Here is a 25,465-nt window from a genome sequence, read left to right as displayed (position 1 = left end):
TATGAAAAATAAGGGGGGAAGTGTAGAGTATTGAATGGATCAGTTATTGTGGGATTTATTTAGACTTGATACCTTATATTGAGTAATATACCGGGAAAGTGGTCTATGCATTGAATGTATGTATGTACTTCTATGGTGTCAAATTGGGAATCAATTGGAGGTTTTGGATGTGTGGGTCATGGATATTCGGATATCAGTGAGAGATTCTGACAGGACAAACTGAACAAGGTCATACTTTGCTTAAATCTGGTGGAATGAATGAATGCATAGCAACTGTGGAATATGCAGGTGGGTGAAAATAAACAGATGGATGGATGTATGGATGTATGGATGGATGGACGAAGCCAGATGAATAATCTATATACTAGAAAGGAAATTTGCAAAAGGGGGTATGGCCGCTATCTCTGGCAGTAGTACTCGAGACAATATGTCTGGGATGTCAAGGGCAAAAAAAGAGAAGACAAAAAAAAATTTATCCCGTGAGAAGAAGAAGAAACTGGTAGCATCCGTCCTTGTCTATATCCATTATCCCTCCCCTTTTACCTTAAAGAAATAGTCATCATCTCAAGCAGCAGCCACTTCGGCTCCAGCGGCTGCCCCGAAGAGCTTCTCTCGCCATTCACCGCACACCGCCTCGAAGCCACTGACTACGTCTCCGCAGACTCGGCCGGCTTCGCGATCCCGGAGTCGGCGGTCCCAGTCACCTCGTTCGATCCACCGGGTCCCCTCCTCGACGCCTTCTTCCTCACGGCGGAGGTCGGCTACAAGTTCGCGAGCAGACCGGAGTCGTCGCGATGCCGTGGACGTAAGCTGGCGCGACTCATACAGCGTATCGCTCAGGCCCCGGAGCGACAGGGTGATGTCGGATGTCTGCGACACAAGGGTCTGCAGGGAGACGAGAGGGTTCAGGGCCGGTGACTGGGAGGGGGTAGTGGGTCTTGAGGAGTGACGTGGCTGTTCCGGGAAAGGATAGGGGAGGTTAGGCAGGAGTTCTTCGTCGATGAGAGGAATGAGCGCATCTATAGCATCTGAGGAAAGGAGCGGGAATGGCGAGAAAAGGAGAGGGTGGGTGAGGGTCTGAAGTGCCCGCGTCTGATGGGTAAGATGTGAGGTGATGGACGAGTGTGCAGTGATGAGTCTAGATTTCGAAAGTTGTGTTAGTCAGTCATTATTCCGAGCAGACCAAGACACCCTGCCAAGTCACAGACAACAACAGATCCACCTACCTCATGGCATTGTTTTCAATCCCACTTTGCCCGCCAAGATCCCGGAGAGCTTCCACCGCCCGTTGAATCACAAAGTCATTCTCACTGCCATTGTTCTCTAGTCCGCGACGAGCCAGACTCTCAATCTCCGCCATCTGCATCTCCAGGCTAGGCGGCATATCCGCTTCCTCGAAATCCGAATCGTTTCCATAATCGGACCCATCATATTGCGACTCGTGCCGCCGGTGTCGATGGGCACCATTACGGGTCTTGGGCTTCGGAGGCTGCAGAGAAGAATTCCGTTCCGACGAGTAGCCCGATGAGGGTGTGCGGGCCCCGGTGTCCATGCGGTGGTATGCATCTTCATCGTCACTGCGATCCACATACTGTGCGTCAGGGGCCCCGGCATCCTGGCCCGACGTGTATCCGTAACCACCTTCTTCCTCCTCCCATGCATCCGCGAGCTCATCGGCCAGGTTTCCTAGTCCGCCGCCTTCGTTGGCAGCACCGCCGAAGTCGCCCGACATTCTATGGGAGCCATTGAATGATTGAGTGTGGTGAGGACGGACGTCCACCGGAGAAGAGGGGATGGATGAACGAGGCGTATGAGGCGACCGAGGCGACCGGTAGGAAAAGCCGTTGGGAGCGTAGGTACCAGGAGAAATGGGGTCGATGTCGATGTTGGAGGAGCGACTCCGAGTATGGCGGTGAGATATAGTCAGGGGAGGTGGGATGGACGGCATGTTGCAGGATTAAAGGAGGGGAAGAGAGAGAAAGACGAGAATGCGGTGTAGGCGTTGAAGGGTCAAGGAGATAGTTTGACGTGAGACCTTCGACGGTCTAAACAAGGGAAACAGGGGTTGTTTGTTGTAGATTCTTTGCAAATCGTAAGTGGCTGCCGCGAAGTAAATAACGAACAGGGGAACGGAAGTCAATGGTGGATCGCCGACCGCATCACCAGGATGCTTTTCCACGCAGCCAGTTGAAAAGGACGGGAGGGAAAGAGGGAAAAGAGTAAAGGAACGAAGAAGTCGAGACCGGCTATCCCGAGAACGAAAGAGTCGAATAAAATAGAGAATGAGCCGGGGAGAGAAAGAGAGAGAGAAGGAGAGAGGAACAATAATAATAATAACTAATGAGGGGGGCACAGAAGGAGAGGGAGAAAGAAGCCCGACCCTCAAAAAGATCTCCTCCCCGTGACCGCCCAAGCCCCGATTGACTCGCCGATCAACTCCCCAAATTGCTTCATCTTTCCCCTCCATCTATTAAACTATCTTCTTGAGAACCACCGCTCAACCTTCCCTCCCCCAAGGAATAAACACACACCAACAATGAGCTCCATCCGGCGCATGTCCCCAACGGACCTCCTGTCCCTCAACCTCACCAACCTTGACCCGTTGACCGAAAACTACGACCTCGGATTCTACCTCAATTACCTCATGCGATGGCCCTCCCTCTTTAGCAGCGTTCAGGATCGCCAGGAAGGCATCGTGGGTTACAGTGAGTTTCTTTCCCACCACCCTTCGAGTTGTAGTAATCACAACTAATGCGCGTCATCAGTCATGGGCAAGCTCGAAGAACAACCCGCCTCGATGCGCCATTCCGAACACTACACGCCCTGGCACGGCCACATTACCGTTTTAACCGTTGCGCCCGCATGGCGCCGTCTCGGCCACGCGCGTCGTCTCACCGAACGTCTGGAACAGGGCTCCGATATCAACGATGCCTGGTTTGTCGATCTCTATGTACGAGCGGGGAATAAAGTTGCCGTGGGGATGTATAAGGGCATGGGGTGAGTTTATACCCTCTTTTCTCCTTTACTACTCTTCTTCTTTTATCCAGTTCCCTTTTTGGGCTGTTGTTGTCAATCTTCCTTTGTTTCATGATGCTAATCAATGGGAATAAATGCAGATACTCCGTCTTCCGCCGAGTAGTAAACTACTACAGCGACGATCCAACAGGTTTCTCGGATTCAGGTGAAGATGCCTTTGATATGCGCAAACCGTGCAGTCGCGATAAGAAACTCCAGCATATCCGGGAGAATGGGGAGGAGTTCTTGGTGGATCCGATTCATGTTTCGTAGGACGCTTCGTTCGGGAGGTGATGATGATGGATGGATGGATCGGACGGGTCTAGGTATATATACATACGATGGTGTGAAGACGACAACGAGGGTTGATGAATAGCATAAGAGAAAAGTGGTTTGTCGGTTGGTTGGTTTCTAGCATTTGGTGTTTGGGCGTTTCCGTTACTATTATTGTTTCTGTTCTGGGGTTGATGAACGGACGTGTCATGCCATGCATGCTGAGTGGACTAAGGACGGCTTGAATAGAAGTCTAATGAGACTAGAACTCATTGAAACAATACAGGCTTGAAATGGTATCTATGCTGTGCATTATATTAAATCAATCAATTTGAATCGTAATACATTAAGCAATATGTTCTAATCTAGTTCTTGAATCTTATCTATCGTAATCAAAATATCAAACTTTTATCATCCCAAAAAAACACCGGTTCTCCAATGATGCATGATGCAAATGCAAATGCTTGGATGGAATATGCAACTCTTCTGGGTCATCAGGTATTAAGGTATCGGCTCTCATGGAGGTGAGTTGAGGCAGTCGCGGCGTAGTTGATTGAAATGGGAATAGGAGTTGGTGTGTTGTCAGGCCGCGCTCACACACGCGCGATCAGTCTCATATTCGAGCGAGAGAATCTCAGCGCGGCAAAGACGGAGGCAGACGTGATGAGACAGCAGGCTGTGAAGAGCTGCACTCCCAGGTAGCTGCCCGAGTTGCTCAAGATGGCTCCGCCGATAGGTGTACCGATCAGCAGTCCAACAGAGGTGATTGCGAACACCATGCCTAGACGAGTGCCCAGGTCACGGATGTCCTTGGTCAGAGTCACCATCACGACCGGCGGAAGTGACACGAACCCACCGGAGCAGAGACCATACAGCACTGAGAGAACAATGATACCTGGCGCATTGTGGACTCCGATCCAAGCGAAAGCGAGAATGGCGGTAGCGGTAGCTGCAGGAGTGAGGACGTTCAGGGGACCCGTGTGGTCTGCGATGAAGTTCGGACAGATACGTCCGATGGTGGACCCCGCATTCAGCATGGAGAGCAGATAGAATCCGAGGGTGGAACCAACGATACCCGTGTCGATGGCATAGGATTGGATATAGAAGAGGAAGTTGTAGAATCCAAGGAAACCCAGGAACATGCCAATGCAAAACATCACGAAATGTGGCTCCTTGAAGGCAGCCAACTGGACCAGCTTGCGCTTCTCTGTCGGCTGGAAGCGCATACGCATGATGCTGTATGAGATGCAGCAGGTCCCGAAACAGAGGAAGCCGATAGCTCTCGTCGCCCAGGGAAAGCCGACCTTGTGCTGCAGCTGGTCAAACATGATCGGGTAGATCACACCTCCGATACTGCTGCCTGAAGCGGCAAGACCGTTGGCCAGACCGCGTCTCTTCTTGAAGTACTGAGGCAGAATGGCGACGGATGGGACGAACAGACATCCGGCAGACAGACCAATAACGATACCTTGGGCCAGGATCAGCTGCCAGAACTTGGTAGCAAGACTGGTCATCATCAACCCAAAGGGAAGCATGATGCTTCCAAACGTGAGCAGAGCACGGAAATAGCCAGCATCGAAGAGAGGTCCTGTCACCACACCAAAAAGCATGAGCAGGAAAGCTTGGAGTGAGCCAATCCAGGCGATGTTGGACGATGACATGTCCGACAACAAGTCCTGCTCATAATACGTTTGGAAAGCACCCCAGGTGTTAATGACACCCCTGACCGTCATCCTTGGTCAGTCGATGCCTTGAATGGTACCAGAGTAGAGGGTTTCGCATACCATGAGTTGAAGAAAAGGAAGAAAGAGCCTAGCACTTGGATCCATGACTTAAAGCCGGTATCGTATATCGGTTCCTCTGAGGGTTTCTCCTCTGACGGAGTAGGAAGTTCATGGCAGTCGCCATTGTTGTTTGCAGTAAGGGATCCCGCAACAGCCTTCTCGTCGTAATCAGCATTGGTCCCCATTTTCCACCCCGATAATAAGCGATCAGACGGACCGTCTGGTGGAGTGGACGGATAAAGGTAAGGGTTGGAGGGCGAAACAGACAGCGGATCAGATAAACCCCCGTAGCAGTCAACGTAAATACAGCCCTAACAGCACTCACAGAGAGCTTAAGTCACCACGTATGGATATATTTCTCAGGACCGGGGGACTGGGAGCAGAGAGGAGGGCGACCCTAGGTGGAGGTCAGGCTCACACTATATACTGTGATTAGAAATGAATCATAGCGGCACACAGTAAAAATTTATTAAGGTAGTGCCTCCAAGCCCCGGCTAAGACTAAGCTTGGGAGCTAGAAAAGCAGACTCAACCAAGACTGAGTAAGAGGATCCACTCGTCGGTGGCCATTCATGTTGACTGATCCCCTGGGAGTGGGAATGGAGACAGTCAAGGGAACCAGGCTCTGGCTGATGCCCCATCGTGGGAAGAGAGCCTACTGGACCAGCAATGAGCGGGTTCCGGGTAAGCGATGGAGTCACTTGCCGAGGGACGGAGCCACAGAGCCCATTCTTTCCCCAGGAACATGTCTTTGATGTGTTGTCGGGGAGAAGTTGGAGAAGTTAGAACACGAGCATGGGTAATTGGGGAAGGAAAGGGTACGCCCTGCGCTTCACAACTGCGGTTATTGAAGGTATGCTCTGCATAAGCACGATTGGAGGATGACTGCAGATAGTGGACTTTTAGTGTGTTTGGGAGGATGACAGCGTGCCGATTTATCCAGGCGGGGGCCGAACTGCATATCACTTCTTTGTAGTCCATCCTGTACCTGATCCGTTGACCTACTTATTCTTGGCGAATGCGACGCTGGCTTGAATTCTTGAGACACAAGAATGAATCACATTGTCCAGGCTTGACAGGTCAAGGAACGGTCCGTCCATCTTGAGCCCGATCCTCCTAGAACGAACAGTGTAATTGGCGACAGAGAACATAGCGATAGCAGGGCTTACTGCACGCTGAACTGACCCACCAAAAACTATTAACAGCAATAAGAAGGATGCTTAATTCGAGACCTTCAAGGCGCTTATTCGTAAGCCAGAAAATGCGGGATTGAAATTCTTCGGAGATATCGGTCTTCGCTCCGAGTTTGTTTCCCGAAACAAGACGGTCTCATCGCCGATGAAGATCGGCTGGCAGAAAAAAAAGGTGACCAAACCACGGATCGGTGAGCACTTGCTGATTTGCTTGATACATAGACTACAGCCTGTGATTGTGCAAGAAAAGGTGGCTGACCGACTCGACAAAGTATGAGGAGGATTCAAACCAGGCTATCCATGACTTGAAACTGAGCAGAAGAGAGGAGAAGTTGTGTCCCTCAATACCTAATGGGCTGACCACATGCCGCCAATCACGGCATGTCATCTTGCATTAGTGTTTTCCGTGCAGTTCGGCAATGCGAGACAAGCCACGACGTTCGAATTGTGCTCTCCGACTCGGCTGTTTCAGTCTATTCACTGGCGGTCAGAGAAGCGCGGACCGAAGTCCGTACGGCAAAGTCAATGAATCAAATCAATCCTACTCGTCCAAATTATACTCCGAATGAGGCATTTGTGTCGCCTAGATCCACTCACTGGTGACTCTTCGCTAGTTTTCATGAGCAACACATTGAACTCAACATCTCTTTTACGACTCCTACGTGTTCAGTGGAGGCTGTTAAGGGCAAGGATGTCAAAGCATTTGATGGGTCAGACGATTTTATGACGTGGTCGATAAGAATGGAAAAGATAGAGGAAAGGCCATCATTTCCTAGACTCGTCGCAGCTTGACGTGAGCATCTGAAGCATGTCATATCTCAGAAAAGGAATGCTCGCGCCTATCTACCGGGAATGTGGGAACAATGCCATGTGAGGAGTTGACGCCATACTTGCAGTTGCATCAGAGCCCCAAAGTATCCATCTGCTACAGTGCCAGTCAAAAACTACCCTGCCTGCTACTTCATACATCTCCAAATTGGGGTCATCATCCGGCTCAGGACCTGAAAACAGACCTCGGGCCGTCAATGTTGGTTTTACATCTGAGTTTACTTCTGTGAAGCGCTCTGCCTGGCTCAGTTGTGAAGACGCCATTGCCTCTAGATAGCAGTAGATTGCGAACAAAAAGGCCTAGATTATGCCAAACGAAAGCAGTCAACATCAAACTTTTTTGAATTTTACTAATATATAGACTGCAGTGCGTTATTCTTTTGAGTTTTCTTTGTCTTCCCAGTGTCCCAGTGGCTGCCTAGGCCAGTATGGCCCGCTACCCTACTCCGAAACTCCAAACGCTATGCTGCCCAGAGGGAAAGATCCTTAGACCAAACACATACACAATAAAGTACCAAGAAGCCATTTGGAAAAAATACAACCACCTGTCGTCTCCACGTCTAGAGTAATTCTTCGCAAGTCCAGTCCTCGTACCTGTATCACAAAAATAATGATTAGATCGAATACGTCAAATTGTCAAACTCACATGGAGAAGGCCCGCTTACCATCCGTCGGGAAGATATCTCCGTACAATCAGTGGGATCTTCTTCTGGTTCAACTCCTTGATGGCGATCTGTAGAGGATCCGTCTCGCCCTCAAGATCGACGAGCACCGGGGCGTTCATACTAGAGACATAGTCAGCATCCAATTGCGCTTCTCAACCCATCCTTGATGCCGCATCGATTGCCGTGACGAACCTGATCTGCAGGGCCCGAGTACCCAGGACACGCGCGCGCTCGTACTTGGTCATGTATGGAGTTGTCTGACGCTGGTCGTTCGGGACCTTCTTCTCCCGCGTCTGCTCCATGACCTTGCCCGCATACCCCGCATTCGGGTCGCCTGAAGCGACAATGTGGTTTCCGTTGACAGCAGGCGCGTATGAGCCTTCGCCATATTCATCGGCGCCTCCTTCTGCGACATCGACATCCTCGGGGTTTAGGAAATCTTCGGGCTCGTTGTCATCGTACTCCTGCTCCGGCTCGTAGTCGTAACTGTAAGACAATCCTAGTCAGAACATCGAAACTTTCACCTAGCAGACATGACGACTATCGACAGGCAACGCAGACGCGCAGAATTGGCCTGCGCAAGCTCTCATGGGGCGCCGGTCTCTTACGTTTCCTCAGCGTCGTGATCTCCGTAGTCAGACATGGTGGCGGATTAAGTAGGGCAAGATTGGGACGAAACACCAATCGAATATGGCAGTAACGAAAACAATGACAGCACCGCGACCGGGCCGGGTTGGGGACGAGACGATGAACTGTTGCGACGGGCTTTTCTTCCTCGTGAAGAAATCGAAGTCGCGACTCTCAGAACCCGGAAAAAGTTCCTGTTGCTCGTCCGGCGCTAGACTCCTTTGGGTGCCACTGTTCACCGCCTCGGCAAAATTTCTGGATGTCGTCGTGCAGCCATCACTTTCATCTTGATTTTTCTTTCCTTCCTGTCGCCAGTCCAGTGCTCATTCATCAGGCTTGGATGGTCTAGAGGGCCGCGGAGCTATGGCTCAGAAGCGAAAAGCCTCGGGGGATCTCCCCAACGCGAAGCGGCTACAAAGCCGGACAACGCTGGACGATGTCGGTAAGATATGCCCAGAGGCCGAGTCTAGATTCCGTCTGATACTAAATATCTTCCATATTCCCCAGACCCAATATATGAAGAAATACACTCGGACCCCGAGTATGACTTTTCGGATGACTCCAGTGTCGCTAGCGGTAGTCTTCACGAGACACCAGCTACTCCGATGTCGACTATCTCCGCTAGATATCCTTCAGAGCTGAAAACTCACCGCTGCCCTTTCGACGGTTGCACGAAGGCCTTCAACCGTCCAGCACGACTACAGGAACACCTGCGCTCACACAACAATGAACGACTGTTCCGCTGTACCCACGACGATTGCGATAAGACGTTTCTTCGAGCTTCGCATCTGAGCCATCACATCAAAAGCGCCCATACCGGAATCAGAGACTACGTATGCGATCGTCCCGGATGTGGGAAGAGCTTCGTAACTGGCTCACGACTTCGTCGACACATAGCTGCTCATGATGGCAGAGACAAGTACCGCTGCACAGAGTTTCCACCCTGCGATGAGACCTTCCGGAAACACTCGACGCTCCAAAAACACATCATAAGCGTGCATTTGAAACAGAAACCCTTCTCTTGCCCGCACATCGACCCGACTACCGGCCAGAAATGCCCAATGGCATTTGACACCGCAGGACACCTTCGAGCTCATGAAAGTCGCATCCACACCGAGAAACGATTCACCTGCACGGAGTGTACTCAGCAGGCCGAACAAGCCAACCCATCATCATCATTCGAGACTCCCGCTCCCACCACATCAACATTCCCGACCTACACCCTCCTTCAAGCTCACATCCGAACCGTCCACCCTCCACAATGTCCCAATTGCAACCTGACCTGTTCCACAGCCCGAGAGCTCCGCCGTCATCTGGAAGTCAGCCACGGCAACGTGAGTCTAGAAGAGCGAAAAGTCTTCCCCTGCACCATACCCGGTTGCGACAGCAGCTTCACCAAGAAGGGCAACCTAACCGTGCACATCCGCACCGTCCACCAAGGCGAAAAGCGCTTCGTCTGCGGCGAGACCGACCTGTCCATGTCCAAACGAGTCGTCGGCTGGACAGGCGCCGACGGCTGCGGAAAGCGCTACGGAAGTAAACTCGCCCTGGAGGAGCACATTCGCACCGCACATCTCGGCTTCCCCAACGCAAAAGCCGAGCGCCGACAGCGTCTAGGTCTGAACAAGACACCGGACTCTCACCAAACCGGTCCGTCCGCATTGGCCGCTCTCACAGGTGAGGGTTATGCCGAAGAAACCGGCCGACAGATCACCTGCTTCATCGAAGGCTGTCCGCACCGGTTCCACCGGAACTACGATCTGTGGGTCCATATGGGCAGTAAGCACGGATGCACCGAGGACGAGATCCGCGATATGTTCATGCAGCGCGCGCTTTTGGCGGACAGCAATGAGCCCGTGACCGGCGACATGTTTGGTATATATGGACTCGAATTCGATAACGATGACTCCTCCGCCCCGTATGAACCGTATGTCTTGCATGCGGATTCAAAATCTGGTCTGTATACAATGGGCAATGGTAGTGACCCTACAACTAATGAAAATAACCCCGGCGAATTCCCCAGCAACTTTGCTGATGCTATGATTCAAGATGGCGATGTCGATGTTCTTCCTCCTTCTGCTGCTTCTTCTTCTTCTAAGATACCCAGTGCTGATGATATGGCGATGATTGATCCTTTGTTGGCGTATAATATGGCGGATTCATAGGGAAAACTCTCTTCTTACTACCTTATCTTGTCTGGTCTCCTTACATTTGTTTGACACGATTTCGGGCTACATAACGTTGATTCATGATCAAAAGATACTTAACAGTAGACATAATGAATCGTCTCTAGCGTCTATTTTTGTTTTTATCTCTCTTTCCCTCTCTCTTTGACTCCTACCCTTCTCCCTATTAATGATTTTGTCTCGAATGATCAATCGAGCTTCTAGCTAGGTAGTGTCTCTAGATGAGTTAAAATGCGAAATGCAACATGTTTCCCACACCATCCGGCCCCAAAGATGCGCAGCATCCAGTTGCCACATGCGTAATAGACAAGGAAAATGCAAGCCAGAGGAACGCATTCCATGCAAGATCATCAGTGTCGTCAACATCATGTATAGTCAACCAGCCAGCCAGCGAAGCGGCATCATCGTGACAAGAGAGGATATTTGCAAGTAGGAAGCCAAGGAAGAAAAGAGTAGTCAGTAGTATACATAACAGTGAATGCGTGCAAGCACCTTGAACCAGCAAGGCAATGAATAGAATAAATCAAAGTAATACAATCACGAACAAGAACAATAGAGAGGCGGGTCCTGGACGATGTCATCGAACGCTTTTCACAAACGTTGCACGGTTGCCGCGGCGATTCCACGAGGAGGAAGAAAAAGAGGGTTGCCCTGTAGATAGTAAAGTCAGCTTACGTCTGCACATACAGAAGGTGAGTGGTGTGAATAGTGTGTGAATTGAGGAAAACGTCAACAAATGAACTTCATGGTCTTTTCCCCTGGTTAGGGTCGGACCACTGTGCGGTGAGGTGAGATGAGATGACTTTTCTTTTTTGTTTCTGTCATTTTGCCTAATACATAAGAGTGAGGTTGAAGAAGTAATAGCGAGTTTGCATCTTCCTAGATCGATCCTGGATTGGCTCCTGTTTCGACGGTAATGTCAGCTTCTCCGGCCCACAGTCTTCGCCGACTGCTCTTGACTACCAGATTTAGAGCGGTTTGGCAATGACATGGGCGTACGGTGAGTGTCATAGTGTCGAAACTGGTGCACCCTGGAGACTGGGATGGCAACTGAAGGAAATAGAAGGGAAATTGTAACAACTGAGCGAGGGGCTTTGTAATTTTCCTGAAGTACGGCTCACAATCGCCAATCAATGGGGTGAGCTTGGGTTGGCATACCTTCTTGCTTTCGACAGAGTGGAGAGATTCTTTTTCGTTTTGTTCATCTTGAGATCAATCAGAGACGTTCGTAAAGTATGTTGTTCAAATCGCAGCTGACATATGGGTGAAGCTGTTCTGATATGCCTCGTAAATCCTGGAAGCTCAAGATATTCAATCACCAAGGACAGACTGAGACGTATTCGATTTGATCAAGAAAGTCAGGTTCGGTCTCCCGCGGGGGTGAGGCCGGTTCAGGTTCCTCAGGAATTGGAGAAGGAGGTTTCACAGGGTGCTAGGAGGACACGATGTTAGCAAAGGGATACAAAATGACCTATCAAAGGAATTTCCTTGACTTGCCGGATCTTTCTGAGACCACTTCTCCGTGTGATTTTCTTCCACAACACAAGCCTGCTCGATCATCTTCGCCTTCTTGCGAAACGAGTATTTTGGAGGCGTGGCAGATAGCTTGAAGTCATTGGTATTCATGGCGAGCAACGAAAGGGTCTTGGTTAGGTCCTTCTCCAAGATCTTGTCTGAATCGAATACGTCTTCGAAGTAACCACGGTTGGTATTTTCGTCAGACCCCTTGAATGGAACAGGCGTGGGCGGAGTGGACTTGATTCCGGCAATGGAGACTCTTGTTTGGGCCAGATGCCGCAGAAATCGGATATATGGCTCGTTTGCCGTTGGGGAGGGCTTGTGCGTCGTGAAAAGTCGAGCGACGTCACAGAATAAATGCACAGCTGGGAGACCTCTCGCCATACCTAGCCAAAGGGCCGTCTTGAGTAGCAGATCGAATGCGCCGTTTTCATGCTCAAAGTCCCATTTTACCAAATCGCCTACCTGGGCTATCTCTGCAGACAAGCGTGGAGGTGCAAGTCCCTGTGGTGGGAGCCAGCCCCATGCACGGGCTTTGTCTGGCTTGTGCACGCAGGTATAAGCCTTGTAGGCATGGAAGAAAGAGGTGAACACGATAGCAGAGTCCATATAGCCTTCCCAAGAAAGTGATGCCTTGCATGCGTCGATCCGAAGTTGTTTGATACTCAGTAGAGCGGTGCATTCTGTGGAGACGGGGAGAGGATTGTAGATTTTTCCTATGCTACGTTAGGCTGCTGGGATTCTTAGAGTTTCAAGTTGAAATTGCCACTCACTATCCTCCGTGTCCATTTTCATCGCAATCATGACATCGCTTTTGAACAATTCGATGACCCGGATAGATGCTTCAAGCTGCTCACGAGCTTTGATAGGACTTGCACGCCGAGCATTGAGCCAGAAGACTGGTTTATCAGATTCCTTGCGCAAGAATGCTACCATCTTTCTTAAGACCTCTATTTCAGCCCCAAAATACGTCTCATCGGTTATGTTCGTCTCTTGGCGTTCGGTATCGATCTTGTTGAGAATCTGAGGGTATCTTTTCAGAAGCCATTCCTCTAGCTTCATCTGGGTGGCGTGCATTTTGTCGTCGCTTTCAAACAGCATGCTCAGAAGATGCTCATAGGAACCTGGGAAGATATCTTTGAGAATACGAGGGAGTGAGTTAGAGACCTCATCAACAAAGCTTCCAGGATCAAACCCTCTGGTAAACTCTATCATCAGTTGGTCAAGGCTCTCATTCTCGGCCTCGATGATCTCCTCGGCTTTCTCTTCCACCATCGCGCAGGTGTCGGTGGGCTCATCAAGTACGATGTCGATCGGCTCGACGACCATCTCCTGAATCAATGCAGAGACAAACGGAGAAGAACAGGTAATATCCATGGCGACAGTCCGATCAAGACATACCAGATTTGACCTTATATTCTGCGTTGGTTAGATTTAAACTTGGGAGAGACTATAAAAAGAAGGCAGAATAACACACCAAGAGGCTACCTGTTATTGTCGAAGGTGCTGCGAACTTTCCAATCCTCTGGCAACCTACCCCGCAGACCAGGGGGGGGGGGGTGCTTTCTGAAAGTATTCACAGACCTCAGGTATGCTGGGAGGGATGAAGACGCGATTGTGGAATCTCAAAAGTTGGTCTCAGAAGGATTCACAAGGGAAGAGAAAGGAGAATTGAGTAGGAAGTATACAAGCCAACACAGAGTAAGCGAGAGGGGAGTGAATGGGAGTAGAAGCAAGTTCTGGCACGCGTGGTGAATGAAAGGGCCCAGTGAAAACCAGAAACTTGCATTGATGGTAGGGAAAGACACATTCTGCCCATCACTTAGCCCCAATAGTGCCATCAATCTGAGATGATGTACAAGGTTGCTTTTGATCTGGTTAATATCAGTGCCAGCTTACCAAACTATAGGAATGCTATAGTCATAGAATGCCGTGGAGGACCTGATATATTCTACCCCTCTCCTTCCTTTTTAGCTGTGTCATCTTAAAAAATCAGACCGGTACACCTTCTCTTGGAGATTTGCAGATGAAACAAAATTATTTGCAGACAGTCATACTGTACTAGAGAAATGTATTGATGGACTCCCACAAACCTCACCGTCCCGGCCGGTCAGTGGAGTGTGTACTTACGAATGACACCCTACAACTTGTGCCGAGTATCCTTCATATCACGGGATATCCCTGATAGGAGCATCCGCAACTAGGTGCGAGCAGGGAAGCTTGTGCGAATCCACATGAACATGAAGAGTGACAGCTGAATCGAAGAGCTAACATCTCCAAGTCACGAAACTGGACCTGACGCTAGTATTCGAAGCTAACTGCGAGATTCGGTCCAGGACCCGGTGACATTTGATGCCTAAGGTGACATGAACTTACAGTAAAGATGGTCTCTACAACATATTCAGCACAGTTGACCCATACCCACGAGTCACCGGGGTATGAGACATGATGGGCAGATGACCAAATGGCAGATACGGGAGAACACTTAAGATGACCAGGTACTCAGATTAGCCCCTCCGATTCTTAGAATACAAAATTTCGACTGGTTTAGCTCGATAAACACAACGAAGTGTTTTTCTGGTATTTACATTCTGCGGAAGGCTCATGTAGCCTTAAACATCCGATACCGGGGAGTGTCAAACTCGAAGACCGATGAAATTTGCATCCAGCCAACGTACAAATGGGATGAATTTGAAGAATGTGGAAATGCATTTGCCTAGACATGTCATGTCGCCAGGGTTATATTACGAAGCCGTAGGTCAGAAGACCCTTTGACCCATGAGAACACTTCAAGGCACATGACAGCCGACAGCTATGGTCTTGGCAGGCACGGATATTTGACAGTATGAGAAGCATAGCAATATCGCCGTTTGATAATCAATGTTTGGGGTTCCGACGTTCATTCCAGTTCGAGGGACCCTGCAGGATGTCTGATGTCTGCGAAAGGTCAGGTACAGGCGCCACTCCCCCTGAGTGGGGCTCGTACTGTGTGCCGTCAGAGATATGCTCGTAGATATATTGATATAAAGCAACCGAAGTTAGTTAAGATGACTACACGCGATACACGGTCATCGAGGGTAAACCTATCACTGAGCTTGTCCCCAAGCCGAAACTCAATTGCAGCTGACTCCACAGAGTAGGGGGTGTGCTAAAGCAAGTGGAGACAGAGAGGGACTCCATCAGAGGTGAAACACAACAAGACTCATCTGGCAGAAGATTGCTTAGGACTTGAGGATCATCTCTCTTCCAGTATTATATCCTACTCTGTCGATCGTATCACCCCTCCTCCAAAAGGAATGAGTCTTAGCTTGCCGTAAGGCGAGGGGAAAAAAGCCGTCATACCTCACAAGCTAGGATTGATTGCATCATGACAACCGCAAGGCTGATCCTGCAATCGTGTCCCAATGAAATGCTTCAAGGGAACGACGATCAAGCGAGTAAAATTCGTAAGCGGAGAAACAGGACGGAGGAGACTGGTTGGATCTTCAAGAAAATTATCGAACGCAGGACATGCCTACGTGGTAGGAGAAGCTTTCCCGCGCTGGATCCTACAGCTGAGGTCATGCTGCCGACATTATCTCTTAACCAGCAATGATCGCTGCTAGGAGTTTGCGCGTCAAGCCTGCGATCATCTTTGGAGAGCTCCGCAGCCTTAACAGACTAAGAGGGGAAACACCCTGGCCGGTGGGTCGCGGGCTGGGGTTTGCACTACGGAGTGCGTACACCCTGTTGAACATCTCAAAGTATGAAAGTACGTGCTTCTAGAAAAAGATATGATTTGATCGCTTGTTATGCTGACCAGCCACAGTCAACAACGAATCATCGGTGGCTTTGGTCGAGGGGAGAGGATGCGAGCAATAGTAGGCGTCTTATAAACGGGGCACATCCTGATTTACCGCCTGAGTTAAGGTTACATAACCTGCAGCATCATGAATAAAGTTGATGCTCTCTGTTCAACCCAGTCTGATAAGAGCAAATGCCGCAGCCACTTTAGGTGAGGCTAGAATTGCGGATAGCTGCTCTGCAGTGTCCCCAGCAACGCACTAACTAAGACACAGAGAGAAGGACCCTTGCTAATTGATTACTTTGCTCGGATAGCAGGGTACCGACAAACGACTAACAATACGTACCAGCGCAGCAATCCCAGCCGCTTATAATTTTAGATTCGAACTAAACAGGTTCTTATTCTTAGCCTCGGACCTAAGCAGGGGTATAGGCTTTCGGAACTATTCCTGTCTCGATGGGCTTGGGCCGAGCTGCAACTGGAGATCCAGTCCGATCATTTCGAGTGAATAGTGGACATTTATGGTATTCCGGTTATTTATAGTGTGAGAGAAGTCAAGTTGGGAAACAAGGAGCACAGCGGACTATCTATTAGTTGCTAAAGGATGCAAGTAGCAGTCTACTAGTAGTATTCAGTGAAGCTACCCGCCAAGATCATCTGATGCCGTGTGGCACGGCGGGCCTGTGGCAGTGCGCCAGTGGATTATTGACTCCCGGTCCATTCCTCTTTCTGACTGTCGCCTTGCATTCTTCCGTCCATAAGGGACAAGGGACACGACGACGCCTTTCCTTTCTCCATCCACCTCCATTCATCCATCCAATCGTACCATGATATATCTAGTCTAGTACTTCGCATTACGAGGGTCAGTCTAAGTTTTCTTCTGGTTGCTAGATAAGAGACCAGCGGGTACGATGACTGGTTAGGCTGCACTTGGCGTGATACGTTGTCTCCTCTCCTCACCTCGTGGGTGAGAAAAATGGGTTGATGAGCAAAGGCAAAAACAAAGGACGACCGGTGGAATTGGCTGGGAAGTGGCAGTCGCAGTTAAGACATGCAGGACTGCGTTTCTATATTTGGCGAGATGGTGGGATGCAACCATAGGACTGACTTCTTATTTTGATTCACGGCATGAGCTGATTGGAGGCAGTGCTAGAGTCAGTTACGCGGGGGGCGTGCTTTTTTAGTGGGATGGATAATCCACCCGGCCATCCATGGGTTGCTCGGATGGCTGACTGACTGACCCGGTTGGGGCTTGTCCACGGGGGGGAATGACAGTAAATACTTTACTCAATAATACCACATAGGTGTCCATTACTTAGTTACTTGCTTCTTTTCTGATGACTATTATTTATTTTTTATTTTTTTTTTATTATGTATATTACTATAGTGTCATTTTATTAGGACTGTTTCTCTTTGATTACTAGCGAATTCGGTTCGCCTGTCCTATCTACTAGCGACCCATTTATTGTCAATTTCATCTCTTGCAGCAAGCCAGGCAACAACTAATATCCCGGGTATTACCCCGTACTTCGTTAGTTGACCTGCAGTTATTTCTTATGATCCATGCCGATCTCATTGGAATGACTTTTGGGGGAGATTCAAGCAGCAGGGGCAGGGGATCGGAGTTTAAGAAGAAAAAAAAAAGAAGAAGAAAAGAAAAGGGCAGCAAAAAGGAAATGCGAGACTGGTGGCCCGTCCGTCTGGGACCATCTTTAGTCTAAAGGAGGCACATTAGTTTCAAGTTCGATTTGTAGCCACATGCGATGACGCCAGCCGCCAGGCAGACAAGCCGGGCCAGAACCACTTTTGCGGTACCGTAACACACAACACACACCATAACTTACCCAGTATTGACCCGCAGGTCCATCCAGCATGACGGATGGGTATCTGCGGCTTCGTCTTCACTTCTTTTCCCTCTCCCCGTCATTTGCTATACACTGTTCGTTACTACGAGGACATTCTATTCTATGTGACACCTACTTCTTACTTACAGTCTCTCCATTCGGAATGTTAACAAACAAATAACAACAAATAACACCCCAGATCCACTCTCCGTCAAATCTACCTCAAAGGAGGAAAGAGAAAACAACAAGCCGACCCTACTATAAGTCCGGTAACACTTGTTACACTCACAACATTCAAGACCCACGCCTTAGGCTGGGTAAGTAAGTTGATCGTCCTTCAACGCTCGTCGGCTTGTGCTTCCTTTCACTGATCCTCTATGCTTCCTTCTGTCCAGCTTTGCCCTTTTTCTCCCTCATTTTATTTCCCTCTCTGTCGCCTCACTCGCTCTATCTATATTTCCTCTCTCCCCCTGCCTCTCCTTTCCTTCACTTTCCGACTCATTCCCTTCCGCTTTCTCCGCCATCGAAACCTGAGACATCAAGTGGCCTAGTCAGGCGCTTGCAAAGCTGACTTTGCGCCATCATCCGCCATCTTGGCACTTGTTCCAGTATTGCCGCGGTCTTATTTGCCCTTCCGCTCCTGTCTTTCGTTTGGGCGCCTCCCCCCAGTCCCACCGGAAACTTGATGGAATCAAACTTCCTGATCTAGTATTGGCGGGTCCGGACACATTGTCGCTATCTCCGTGCGGAGGAGCTGGACTCAGTACACACTTCTTCTTCTTCTTCTTCTTCTTCTTCTTCTTCTTCGCCGACTCTTTCGCCTCTCGTTCTCTCCCCATTTATTCCCGTAGCGGCACTACTCGGCCCCAACCCTTCCGCGCAGTCTGCATGTTCGTTGTGTAACACAAATCCTACCTTTTCGAGTGAGCTGGAAGCCGGTCTTCTTCAGTTCTATTGTCTCTTTGGGCTAAAACCCCAGTTTGGCCATCATGGGTCGCTCGCGTGGTAGGTCATTAGCATATCCTCTTATACTTCCCATACAAAATGCAGATGACGGTGATTGACACCCCTTGCGCTCCCAGTGCTTTCTCTTATGTCGGTCTTCGGGGGATCGTCCCGTAAAGACAACCTCAGCCAGCATCACCGGACATCGTCGGCCTCGCTCACACTGAACAATCCTCCGCGAAGAGTAGACACACCTTCTTCGGATACCCCCTCGCCTCTCGATGCTTCGCCGATAAGCGGGACTCCACATGTCGAACGACGGGTAACATCGCGGCCGGAGTCGACGCTGTTCTCTCACAATCCTCCGCTGCTGGAGTTCTCGCAGGATACCCCTCCAGAGCTCCAACCAATCTTTGGGTATCTGAACAGCCATGCCAACAAGCTATACCACGAAGGATATTTCCTTAAGTTGAACGATCTGGACATTCGTGGGTATCCCGAGAGCTTGTTATCGTCCAATGTCGTACTAATTACAGTATATCGCAGATGGCCGTCCCTGTGCTGATCGCCAATGGGTGGAATGCTATGCGCAGCTTGTCGGGACCGCTCTTTCGTTATGGGATGCCGCAGCGCTGGACGCCGCAGAAGAGTCGGAAGACGTCTGCCCTACTTTCATTAACCTGGCTGACGCTTCAATAAAGATGGTAAGATGATGCAATCTTGGATGTTGCAGCTCTTGATTCTGATTATTAACTGTCGCTGGTCTAGCTTGAGACTCTGCCAACGAGAAACCAAGGAGCGCAGTCCCTGAAGAACATCTTGAGTATATGTTCCGCTGGTCAAAATAGATACCTTTTGCATTTCAATTCCTTCCACTCTCTGACGCAGTGGACCGCAGCCATACGACTCGCTTTGTTCGAACACACGTCCTTATATGAGGCATATACGGGTTCGATCATTGCGGGCAAGGGTAAAGGTCTCAACAGTATTAAAACCATTCTGGATCGCCACCGTTACAAACACGAGGATTGGGCCCGCGTGAGATTCGGGGCAGGCACGCCCTGGAGACGGTGCTGGTTTGTTATCACGCCTCCGAATGAGAAGGAATTCCAGAAAGCGCAGAAGTCAATAAAGAAGAAGTCGGCGTATGATCGAGCACCCCGACTGATAACTGGCGACATCAAATTCTATGATACGAAGAAGACCAAGAAAGCGAGGCCTATTGCGACCATCACGGATGCATACGCCGCTTACGCCATCTATCCCCAGTCGAGGGCGTTGATCGAACAGTCGACCCTGGTCAAGATCGAAGGAAAGATTACGGTTCACTCACAAACAGAGTCGACAACCGACGGGTTTGTCTTCGTCATGCCCGAAGTCCATCCAGCGGTTTCTGGGTTTGAGATGATGCTCCGGTTTCTCGTCCCTACATTTGACACGTTCAACCTTTATGGGCGGCCCACTCGCCTTATTGCCGCCACCAACCATATCAAAAGCATTATGTTTGCCTTTCCGAACCAAAGGCGCTATGGCTATCTTGATATTTTGGATATCTCCAGTCTCATGCAGACACCAGGAAGTCAGGATTGGAGCGAGGCGGAATGGAGACAGCAACTTAAGGAGGCTACAGCGCGTCGCATGGCGGCTGCTGGAAGCAGGACGAGCAGCATCTCTGCAAGTAAGCCACGCTTCAGGTCCACAATGCCGAACAGACAATCCAACGGCCGCACCATGACGCATCAACGCAACTGCACTTCCCCGGTGAACCGGCTAGATTCTAACCAGTCCAACGATGCTGTTGCGCCTGGTGCCCCCAGTGATGTTTCCATCTCTCCAATTCATCATAGTAGGGGCTCTTCGGACACGGCTGGATTTGCTTCCATCAGAAGACAAGCGCAAGCCGCTGAAGCATCCCCAGCATCCTCCGATCAGGAACTTGTGGCACGTGGCAGTGAGCGCCCTGGTACTAGCGGGGTAGACGACCACAGAAGCACCGGGAGCGACAGGCATCAGCATCTCGACCCCGATGATGAGCCGCTTGGACATCACTTCCGTTCAACATCCCCTCCATCTCCTGTAGTCCTGCCACCAGCCTTCACACACGCACCGGGAGAAATGCCCGCAATGCGACCTCAGCCTTCACCGGATTTGAGAAAAGCGACTAATAGGATGTCTGACGCCACTTTGACACAGCTTCTCGCTGCCTCTGGAAGCATGAATCTGCTTGGCGCTTCTTTCCCTTCGGGCAGCCATGAAACAATCAAGGAGTCCAACCAACCTAGTCCGCTAACTCCTAACACTAGCTCTGATCAGCAGGGTGCGCCATCGCTCTTATCAGATACAAGCGAGAAGAGAGCTACTCTTCAGGAACAAGGGCCACCGACGCCTGAAGATCGTCCAAGTAACTTCGGCCCGCCGCTCACTTTGCCGAAGAGAGCAAGTCTTCGTTTAGATACAACAAAGGCCGTAAAACGGAAGCCTCTGCCTGCGCATCAGATCCGAGAATCCGATGCCGCAAGTGTTGCAGGAGAGCCTAGCTACGAGGACCTGCGCCATACTGTTGATGAAGAGGTCCTGAACTGGGTCGGCTCCCGCCAATTCTCGCTCACTTCTCCTGATAAAGAGAGCCACCAAGATGAGGAAAGCATATATGATGACGCGTCTGCAACTTCTCCCGATTATGCCAGTACTCGGGGGTCTATCTACAGCAAGCGCTCGGTTAGGTCAGTCACTAGGCCCAGAATGGGAGTTATGAAAACCGTGGGATCTGGTCCCCCGAGACAAGACCTGGTCATCGGTGATGCGCATTACACCGTTGACGAACCGAAACTGGAACCCAGTGCCGATATCCCCAGCATCGACTTTGGGCCGACCTTAACTTATCTACCTACGACTGGGCGTCCCAGTACGGGCGATACTCTGAAGAAATCCACACACCAGAGGAGCGACTCAAACTCAACAGAAAAGCAGTTCTCTTATCAGGCAGAACGACAGCATTCAAGGTCTCCGAGTAATAACATGATGTGGCAGCCGGGTATGACTGCACCCCGTCCGACCACTCCAGGCAGGCTTACAGCGGAGCAATTCGTGCAACAACGATCAGCCCCAAGTCCCCCAATCACCACCCATAACCGAACTCTTTCCTCTACACCACCGCCCCCTCGCCCTGCTTCCGGGGACTGGACCAATAATTCTCGGCCCCAATCGCACTTGTCTGGCAATCGAGATACACCGCCTCGCCCACGTTCCCGCGGCGCCAACAGCATCATGAACTACAATGAACTGTCGTCTCATCTTTCAGCTCGTGAACAGGAACACGTGGCTCGTATGACTGGTGCGCCTCTACTCGACATATCCAATGTCAACAAAGCCCAGCCGACCCCGGTAAACCCCATGGGTCTGGTGGGAGCGATTGATGCTCGTGAGCGCGAGAAGAAAACCATCCGTGAAGGCCTGTCCAACCAAATGGTACAGCATGCGATCGTGCAACGCCAGCAAAATTGGCAACAACAGCAGATGGCTTCCAACGCTTCCGCGGCTGCCTACAATCCGGGCAGTCACTATAGTCTTTACAATATGCCCACGGCGAGCCGCACGTGGGATGCCCTCAACCAGCCATACCGGCCAGATGAACCCCGGCGCCAGTCTTGGTACGGACAATTCGCATCACAGCAGGCACAAACTCCTCCAATCTACCAGCAAAACCCGCCTTATGGCCAACATCCAGGCTACTCTGGTAATGCTAGCACCCTGCATTACTAAACCTGTCATTTTCATCCCCTCCTTCACATCCCATCTCCTTATGTCTATCCCACTTCAACTTCCTCTCCTTTGCGTAAATTCATGATCTAAACCCTTCTTTGCTTTACTTCACTTTGCATTAGCCCCGTGAGCTTTCTCTACATATTAGAGTTAGACGTTTCAACGCCTCAAAGGCTACCTGCTCTATAGTATTTTGGACTTGATTGGGTGAAAGCGATCATTTTCATTGGGTTTACGGAGTATCTTCGGGAATGTTCCTTGTTTTGTCTTGCAAGCATGGCATAGTCAGGTAGTATTTATTGCTTTTCAAAGAGTGCAGTTGCACTCCTGGCATTGGGTGGCCATATCTCTTTCTCAAATCAAGAATCATATTTTTTCTGCCTCAAGCAGGTGCTCAATAAACAATTCAAAGGGAATAAAAAGTAGAACGGAATGACCCGACCAGTGAACGTAGATTGTAGTCCCTTTGTTCATGGTATTCCTTCAAAATTCCAATACTAAGGATGGTCTTAGGGCAAAATGGTACTAAGTCGTACTAGTAGTCAACCAGAACCAATCAAATGCAACAATAGCTGAAGCTAGTACTTTGTTTAGTGTAGTGGCGTTTTACGAAGGACCAACATCCAAGCAACCTATCAATTAATCAATCAATCAATCAATACACTGTCTGTAGGCAGGTAGTACCCATGCAAAGGCTGTTATACGTGCTATGTGTCTTATGGAAACAAAAACAAGTAAACCCAAATAATAGTACCAATGATATAGAAGGCAAAATAATAGGTGTATCAATGAGTTTTCCCCCGACCAAGATCAAAATGGATCAGAAATGCAATCAATGTAGGTGAGTAATAAATGTAACGCCTGAACTTCCGGAGTTCTCCCTTTCATCCGTCCTATCTTGCTCTTTCGCTCCCCCTGTCTTTCTGTCTGGCTTCTTGCCCCTATACTCCATACAACGCTCTCCATGGGGTCTGTTTGTTTTCGTTTCTGTTTAGTGGGTTGTGGCTTTGGTGTTCGGTTTACTTTTTTTTCAATTATTTTCGGGTTTTTGCTTGCTCTACGCTCAGTTCGAGTGGAGCTTCTTCATCCTGCTGACACCCTCGTAGAGACCACGGTCTAGGGCTGCCGCGACGGTCAGGGTACCACCGATGATGGCGCACACACCAGTCAAGAAACCGGTGAAGGTCTTGGGGCGGGCCTCCCGGTTGATGACCTTCATGGGGGAGATGTCGTAGTTGACGAAGACTCCTGGAATGCCGTTGGCGGCGTGCAGACGCTCCTTGTGGCCTTCATCGGAGGCGTCTCCGCCCATCAGCGAGCGCTTGTGCGAGGTCACAGAGTACTGGTGCGTCTCGATGCTGCCCTCAGCACCGTAGGCAATTCCGTGGGAGCCAAGAGGGGCCTGCTCGTACGCGGAGTGGATGGAGGACGAGAACAACGGATCCCAACCCAGGGGAAGGTAAGAGGTCGACACCACCTTGACGAAGTACATGTAGTTGTAGCCGGGCTCGTTTGTCTCCTGCTTGGTGTTGTCCAGAGGGTTGGTGTGGTGGTGGTCAGTCCATTGCCAGCGATCAGAGAGCTCGTCGGGAAGCTGAGGTCCAAACCGCAGCTGGTGGATCTCGTGAGTCATGGTGTGTCTCTCAGATTCGGGCAATTCGGCGTCGAAGAAGGTTGCGAGGTCGTGGACGTGCATGTTTCCGCTGGTGAAACTGCGACCCGGAGCAATGTGGAAGTTACCGACCACCTTGTTCACACGGAGGACACCCTCAAGGCGGCAGCCCTCACGGCGTTGCGCATCGATGCGCTCCGCGTAGCCCTCAAGCTCGCACTGCTCAACGTTCTCGCCCTTTCCGAATGCCCATTGTTGCTGTGCATAGGCCTCACGGACTTCGTCGCAGGTGTTGCAGCATCCAGGTTTGCTTGCACCCGCGGGAGCTGTCGCGCCGTAACATTCACCGCAGTAATCAGGGTCGAGATGCTTGGCGCTCTCTTCCTTGGAGTGACTAGGAGAGTTTATAGTTAGCAGTGCAATTGGCGTTGGCAGGAGCCGGTTTGGAGTTGCAACTTACAGCTCAAGGGCCTTAACGTCGATGACGCGGCCTCCTTCTGCGGCAGAAGTAAGGCGCACCTTGTTGATACCGTGGACAACACCGGTCTGCTGCTCACCAGAAACATCCATGACGTCCAGAGTCAGGAGCTCACAGGGTAGACGGGGGAAGGTCATGTTCAGGTGGATCTCCATCTTCTCGCCTGTGCGAAGGGTTCATCAGCAATCAAGTCGTTACTGGCCGTCCAGAGTTCACTAAGCTATCATACCTCTTGACTTATCTACCACCAATTCGGGCATAACAACCACCCGCCTGTAATCCACCCATTCACCCCACACAAGCCACAGGATGACCAGCAACGAGGCTATGGTGATGACACCTCCGGAGGTGGTGCGGACGCGCGCATCCTCCACTGTTTTAGCAAAGGCATCTAGCCTTGTGAAACGCGATTTCGCCGGCATTTCTCTAATTGATCGACATGAATACGAAGGAGTGTTTGGGGATATAGACAAAGGAGCGTTGGTCCGACTAAAGACCAGCTAGTGCCCGCGGGAATGAAGCCTGTTGGAGAGAACCGTATGTAAGCTGAATAGTTCGAGGAAGGATCAATGAATGCAGAGAGTTGAAGACGGGGGCAACCTTACGCGAACCAAGTCGGATAAAAAGATTGGACAAGCACGGGAAGTCGCGATTTGCGCACGACTGAGGACGATCAACAAGCAGACAGTCCTTGGGGAAACAGGCCGATGGAAGCTCCAGCTGTCCTGTTGATGAAGCGGAGAAACAGCCACTCCTCCGATGGATGCCACTACCAGATCGGGACTAGCCGCGTAATAACCTCTGTCCACTTTGGTGCATCGGTATTGTGTATTACCGTCCGTGCCAAAGGACAGACTACAGCCTCTGATTGGTCAATCGCCCTGTGCCTGGTGCACAATCACGTGGAGGGCCTGCGCCCGGCCGCCCACGTGACTCTGCACAGCTTCGCGGG

General features: G+C 50.4%; 11 protein-coding genes across 11 annotated transcripts; 4 read left to right on the top strand and 7 right to left on the bottom strand.

Annotated features, from left to right (window-relative positions):
* Positions 1-382: 382 nt before the first annotated feature.
* BO87DRAFT_229274 (uncharacterized protein) lies at positions 383-2,042 on the bottom strand. The gene is made up of 2 exons (XM_025618750.1): positions 1,227-2,042; positions 383-1,138 (listed from the first exon to the last, which is right to left on the bottom strand). Exons 1-2 carry the CDS (start codon positions 1,946-1,948, stop codon positions 565-567), a joined length of 1,296 nt encoding a protein of 431 aa, XP_025482186.1. The 5' UTR covers positions 1,949-2,042; the 3' UTR covers positions 383-564.
* A 383-nt stretch (positions 2,043-2,425) lies between these two features.
* BO87DRAFT_354027 (peptide alpha-N-acetyltransferase complex B subunit NAT3) lies at positions 2,426-3,592 on the top strand. Its single transcript, XM_025621266.1, has 3 exons — positions 2,426-2,705; positions 2,766-2,997; positions 3,117-3,592. The coding sequence occupies exons 1-3, from the start codon at positions 2,537-2,539 to the stop codon at positions 3,286-3,288; spliced, it is 573 nt and encodes a 190-aa protein (XP_025482185.1). The 5' UTR covers positions 2,426-2,536; the 3' UTR covers positions 3,289-3,592.
* A 289-nt stretch (positions 3,593-3,881) lies between these two features.
* On the bottom strand, positions 3,882-5,257 carry BO87DRAFT_303213 (MCT family MFS transporter; the record flags this gene model as incomplete). Its single annotated transcript, XM_025619236.1, has 2 exons — positions 3,882-5,010; positions 5,073-5,257. 2 exons carry the CDS (start codon positions 5,255-5,257, stop codon positions 3,882-3,884), a joined length of 1,314 nt encoding a protein of 437 aa, XP_025482184.1.
* Positions 5,258-6,987: 1,730 nt separating this feature from the next.
* BO87DRAFT_229227 (uncharacterized protein) lies at positions 6,988-7,421 on the bottom strand. The gene has a single exon (XM_025618749.1). The coding sequence runs from the start codon at positions 7,354-7,356 to the stop codon at positions 7,108-7,110; it is 249 nt and encodes an 82-aa protein (XP_025482183.1). The 5' UTR covers positions 7,357-7,421; the 3' UTR covers positions 6,988-7,107.
* A 31-nt stretch (positions 7,422-7,452) lies between these two features.
* BO87DRAFT_374390 (DNA-directed RNA polymerase core subunit RPO26) lies at positions 7,453-8,506 on the bottom strand. Its single transcript, XM_025622775.1, has 4 exons — positions 8,366-8,506; positions 7,950-8,243; positions 7,758-7,877; positions 7,453-7,686 (listed from the first exon to the last, which is right to left on the bottom strand). Exons 1-4 carry the CDS (start codon positions 8,398-8,400, stop codon positions 7,653-7,655), a joined length of 483 nt encoding a protein of 160 aa, XP_025482182.1. The 5' UTR covers positions 8,401-8,506; the 3' UTR covers positions 7,453-7,652.
* A 198-nt stretch (positions 8,507-8,704) lies between these two features.
* On the top strand, positions 8,705-10,729 carry BO87DRAFT_354018 (C2H2-type zinc finger protein). Its single transcript, XM_025621265.1, has 2 exons — positions 8,705-8,826; positions 8,892-10,729. Exons 1-2 carry the CDS (start codon positions 8,748-8,750, stop codon positions 10,547-10,549), a joined length of 1,737 nt encoding a protein of 578 aa, XP_025482181.1. The 5' UTR covers positions 8,705-8,747; the 3' UTR covers positions 10,550-10,729.
* An 85-nt stretch (positions 10,730-10,814) lies between these two features.
* On the bottom strand, positions 10,815-11,843 carry BO87DRAFT_229125 (uncharacterized protein). The gene is made up of 2 exons (XM_025618748.1): positions 11,729-11,843; positions 10,815-11,221 (listed from the first exon to the last, which is right to left on the bottom strand). Exons 1-2 carry the CDS (start codon positions 11,773-11,775, stop codon positions 10,972-10,974), a joined length of 297 nt encoding a protein of 98 aa, XP_025482180.1. The 5' UTR covers positions 11,776-11,843; the 3' UTR covers positions 10,815-10,971.
* Positions 11,844-11,970: 127 nt separating this feature from the next.
* BO87DRAFT_423682 (uncharacterized protein) lies at positions 11,971-13,465 on the bottom strand (the record flags this gene model as incomplete). Its single annotated transcript, XM_025627182.1, has 3 exons — positions 11,971-12,002; positions 12,064-12,804; positions 12,862-13,465. The coding sequence occupies 3 exons, from the start codon at positions 13,463-13,465 to the stop codon at positions 11,971-11,973; spliced, it is 1,377 nt and encodes a 458-aa protein (XP_025482179.1).
* Positions 13,466-15,226: 1,761 nt separating this feature from the next.
* On the top strand, positions 15,227-15,703 carry BO87DRAFT_374386 (uncharacterized protein). Its single transcript, XM_025622774.1, has 3 exons — positions 15,227-15,294; positions 15,352-15,373; positions 15,431-15,703. Exon 3 carries the CDS (start codon positions 15,456-15,458, stop codon positions 15,681-15,683), a length of 228 nt encoding a protein of 75 aa, XP_025482178.1. The 5' UTR covers positions 15,227-15,294; positions 15,352-15,373; positions 15,431-15,455; the 3' UTR covers positions 15,684-15,703.
* A 2,783-nt stretch (positions 15,704-18,486) lies between these two features.
* On the top strand, positions 18,487-22,813 carry BO87DRAFT_229073 (PH domain protein). The gene is made up of 4 exons (XM_025618747.1): positions 18,487-18,721; positions 18,799-19,149; positions 19,208-19,365; positions 19,430-22,813. The coding sequence occupies exons 1-4, from the start codon at positions 18,706-18,708 to the stop codon at positions 22,421-22,423; spliced, it is 3,519 nt and encodes a 1,172-aa protein (XP_025482177.1). The 5' UTR covers positions 18,487-18,705; the 3' UTR covers positions 22,424-22,813.
* Positions 22,814-23,127: 314 nt separating this feature from the next.
* Positions 23,128-25,212, bottom strand: BO87DRAFT_354012 (retrograde cargo receptor ERV46). Its single transcript, XM_025621264.1, has 4 exons — positions 25,119-25,212; positions 24,743-25,035; positions 24,496-24,676; positions 23,128-24,429 (listed from the first exon to the last, which is right to left on the bottom strand). Exons 2-4 carry the CDS (start codon positions 24,933-24,935, stop codon positions 23,487-23,489), a joined length of 1,317 nt encoding a protein of 438 aa, XP_025482176.1. The 5' UTR covers positions 24,936-25,035; positions 25,119-25,212; the 3' UTR covers positions 23,128-23,486.
* Between the last annotated feature and the right edge of the window lie 253 nt (positions 25,213-25,465).

Source organism: Aspergillus neoniger (assembly GCF_003184625.1).
Source record: "Aspergillus neoniger CBS 115656 unplaced genomic scaffold BO87scaffold_8, whole genome shotgun sequence".
Lineage (NCBI taxonomy): Eukaryota > Fungi > Ascomycota > Eurotiomycetes > Eurotiales > Aspergillaceae > Aspergillus > Aspergillus neoniger.
This window is presented reverse-complemented; position numbering and strand designations above follow the sequence as displayed.

Bases quoted from the DNA above. Each gene is read 5' to 3' on its own strand.
- BO87DRAFT_229274 (XM_025618750.1), bottom strand. From the start codon at position 1,948: ATGCCGTCCATCCCACCTCCCCTGACTATATCTCACCGCCATACTCGG. The intron at 1,139-1,226 runs GTAGGTGGATCT...TTCGAAATCTAG, and splicing joins ATTGAAAACAATGCCATGAG to ACTCATCACTGCACACTCGT.
- BO87DRAFT_354027 (XM_025621266.1), top strand. From the start codon at position 2,537: ATGAGCTCCATCCGGCGCATGTCCCCAACGGACCTCCTGTCCCTCAAC. The intron at 2,706-2,765 runs GTGAGTTTCTTT...GCGCGTCATCAG, and splicing joins GGAAGGCATCGTGGGTTACA to TCATGGGCAAGCTCGAAGAA. The intron at 2,998-3,116 runs GTGAGTTTATAC...GAATAAATGCAG, and splicing joins GGGATGTATAAGGGCATGGG to ATACTCCGTCTTCCGCCGAG.
- BO87DRAFT_229227 (XM_025618749.1), bottom strand. From the start codon at position 7,356: ATGGCGTCTTCACAACTGAGCCAGGCAGAGCGCTTCACAGAAGTAAAC.
- BO87DRAFT_374390 (XM_025622775.1), bottom strand. From the start codon at position 8,400: ATGTCTGACTACGGAGATCACGACGCTGAGGAAAC. The intron at 8,244-8,365 runs GTAAGAGACCGG...ATTGTCTTACAG, and splicing joins GATCACGACGCTGAGGAAAC to TTACGACTACGAGCCGGAGC. The intron at 7,687-7,757 runs GTAAGCGGGCCT...TTTGTGATACAG, and splicing joins AGATATCTTCCCGACGGATG to GTACGAGGACTGGACTTGCG.
- BO87DRAFT_354018 (XM_025621265.1), top strand. From the start codon at position 8,748: ATGGCTCAGAAGCGAAAAGCCTCGGGGGATCTCCCCAACGCGAAGCGG. The intron at 8,827-8,891 runs GTAAGATATGCC...CATATTCCCCAG, and splicing joins GACAACGCTGGACGATGTCG to ACCCAATATATGAAGAAATA.
- BO87DRAFT_229125 (XM_025618748.1), bottom strand. From the start codon at position 11,775: ATGAACAAAACGAAAAAGAATCTCTCCACTCTGTCGAAAGCAAGAAG. The intron at 11,222-11,728 runs GTATGCCAACCC...TACTATCTACAG, and splicing joins ACTCTGTCGAAAGCAAGAAG to GGCAACCCTCTTTTTCTTCC.
- BO87DRAFT_374386 (XM_025622774.1), top strand. From the start codon at position 15,456: ATGACAACCGCAAGGCTGATCCTGCAATCGTGTCCCAATGAAATGCTT.
- BO87DRAFT_229073 (XM_025618747.1), top strand. The intron at 19,150-19,207 runs GTGGGTATCCCG...AGTATATCGCAG, and splicing joins GTTGAACGATCTGGACATTC to ATGGCCGTCCCTGTGCTGAT. The intron at 19,366-19,429 runs GTAAGATGATGC...TCGCTGGTCTAG, and splicing joins CTGACGCTTCAATAAAGATG to CTTGAGACTCTGCCAACGAG.
- BO87DRAFT_354012 (XM_025621264.1), bottom strand. From the start codon at position 24,935: ATGCCGGCGAAATCGCGTTTCACAAGGCTAGATGCCTTTGCTAAAACA. The intron at 24,677-24,742 runs GTATGATAGCTT...CCCTTCGCACAG, and splicing joins GGTGGTAGATAAGTCAAGAG to GCGAGAAGATGGAGATCCAC. The intron at 24,430-24,495 runs GTAAGTTGCAAC...AAACTCTCCTAG, and splicing joins GACGTTAAGGCCCTTGAGCT to TCACTCCAAGGAAGAGAGCG.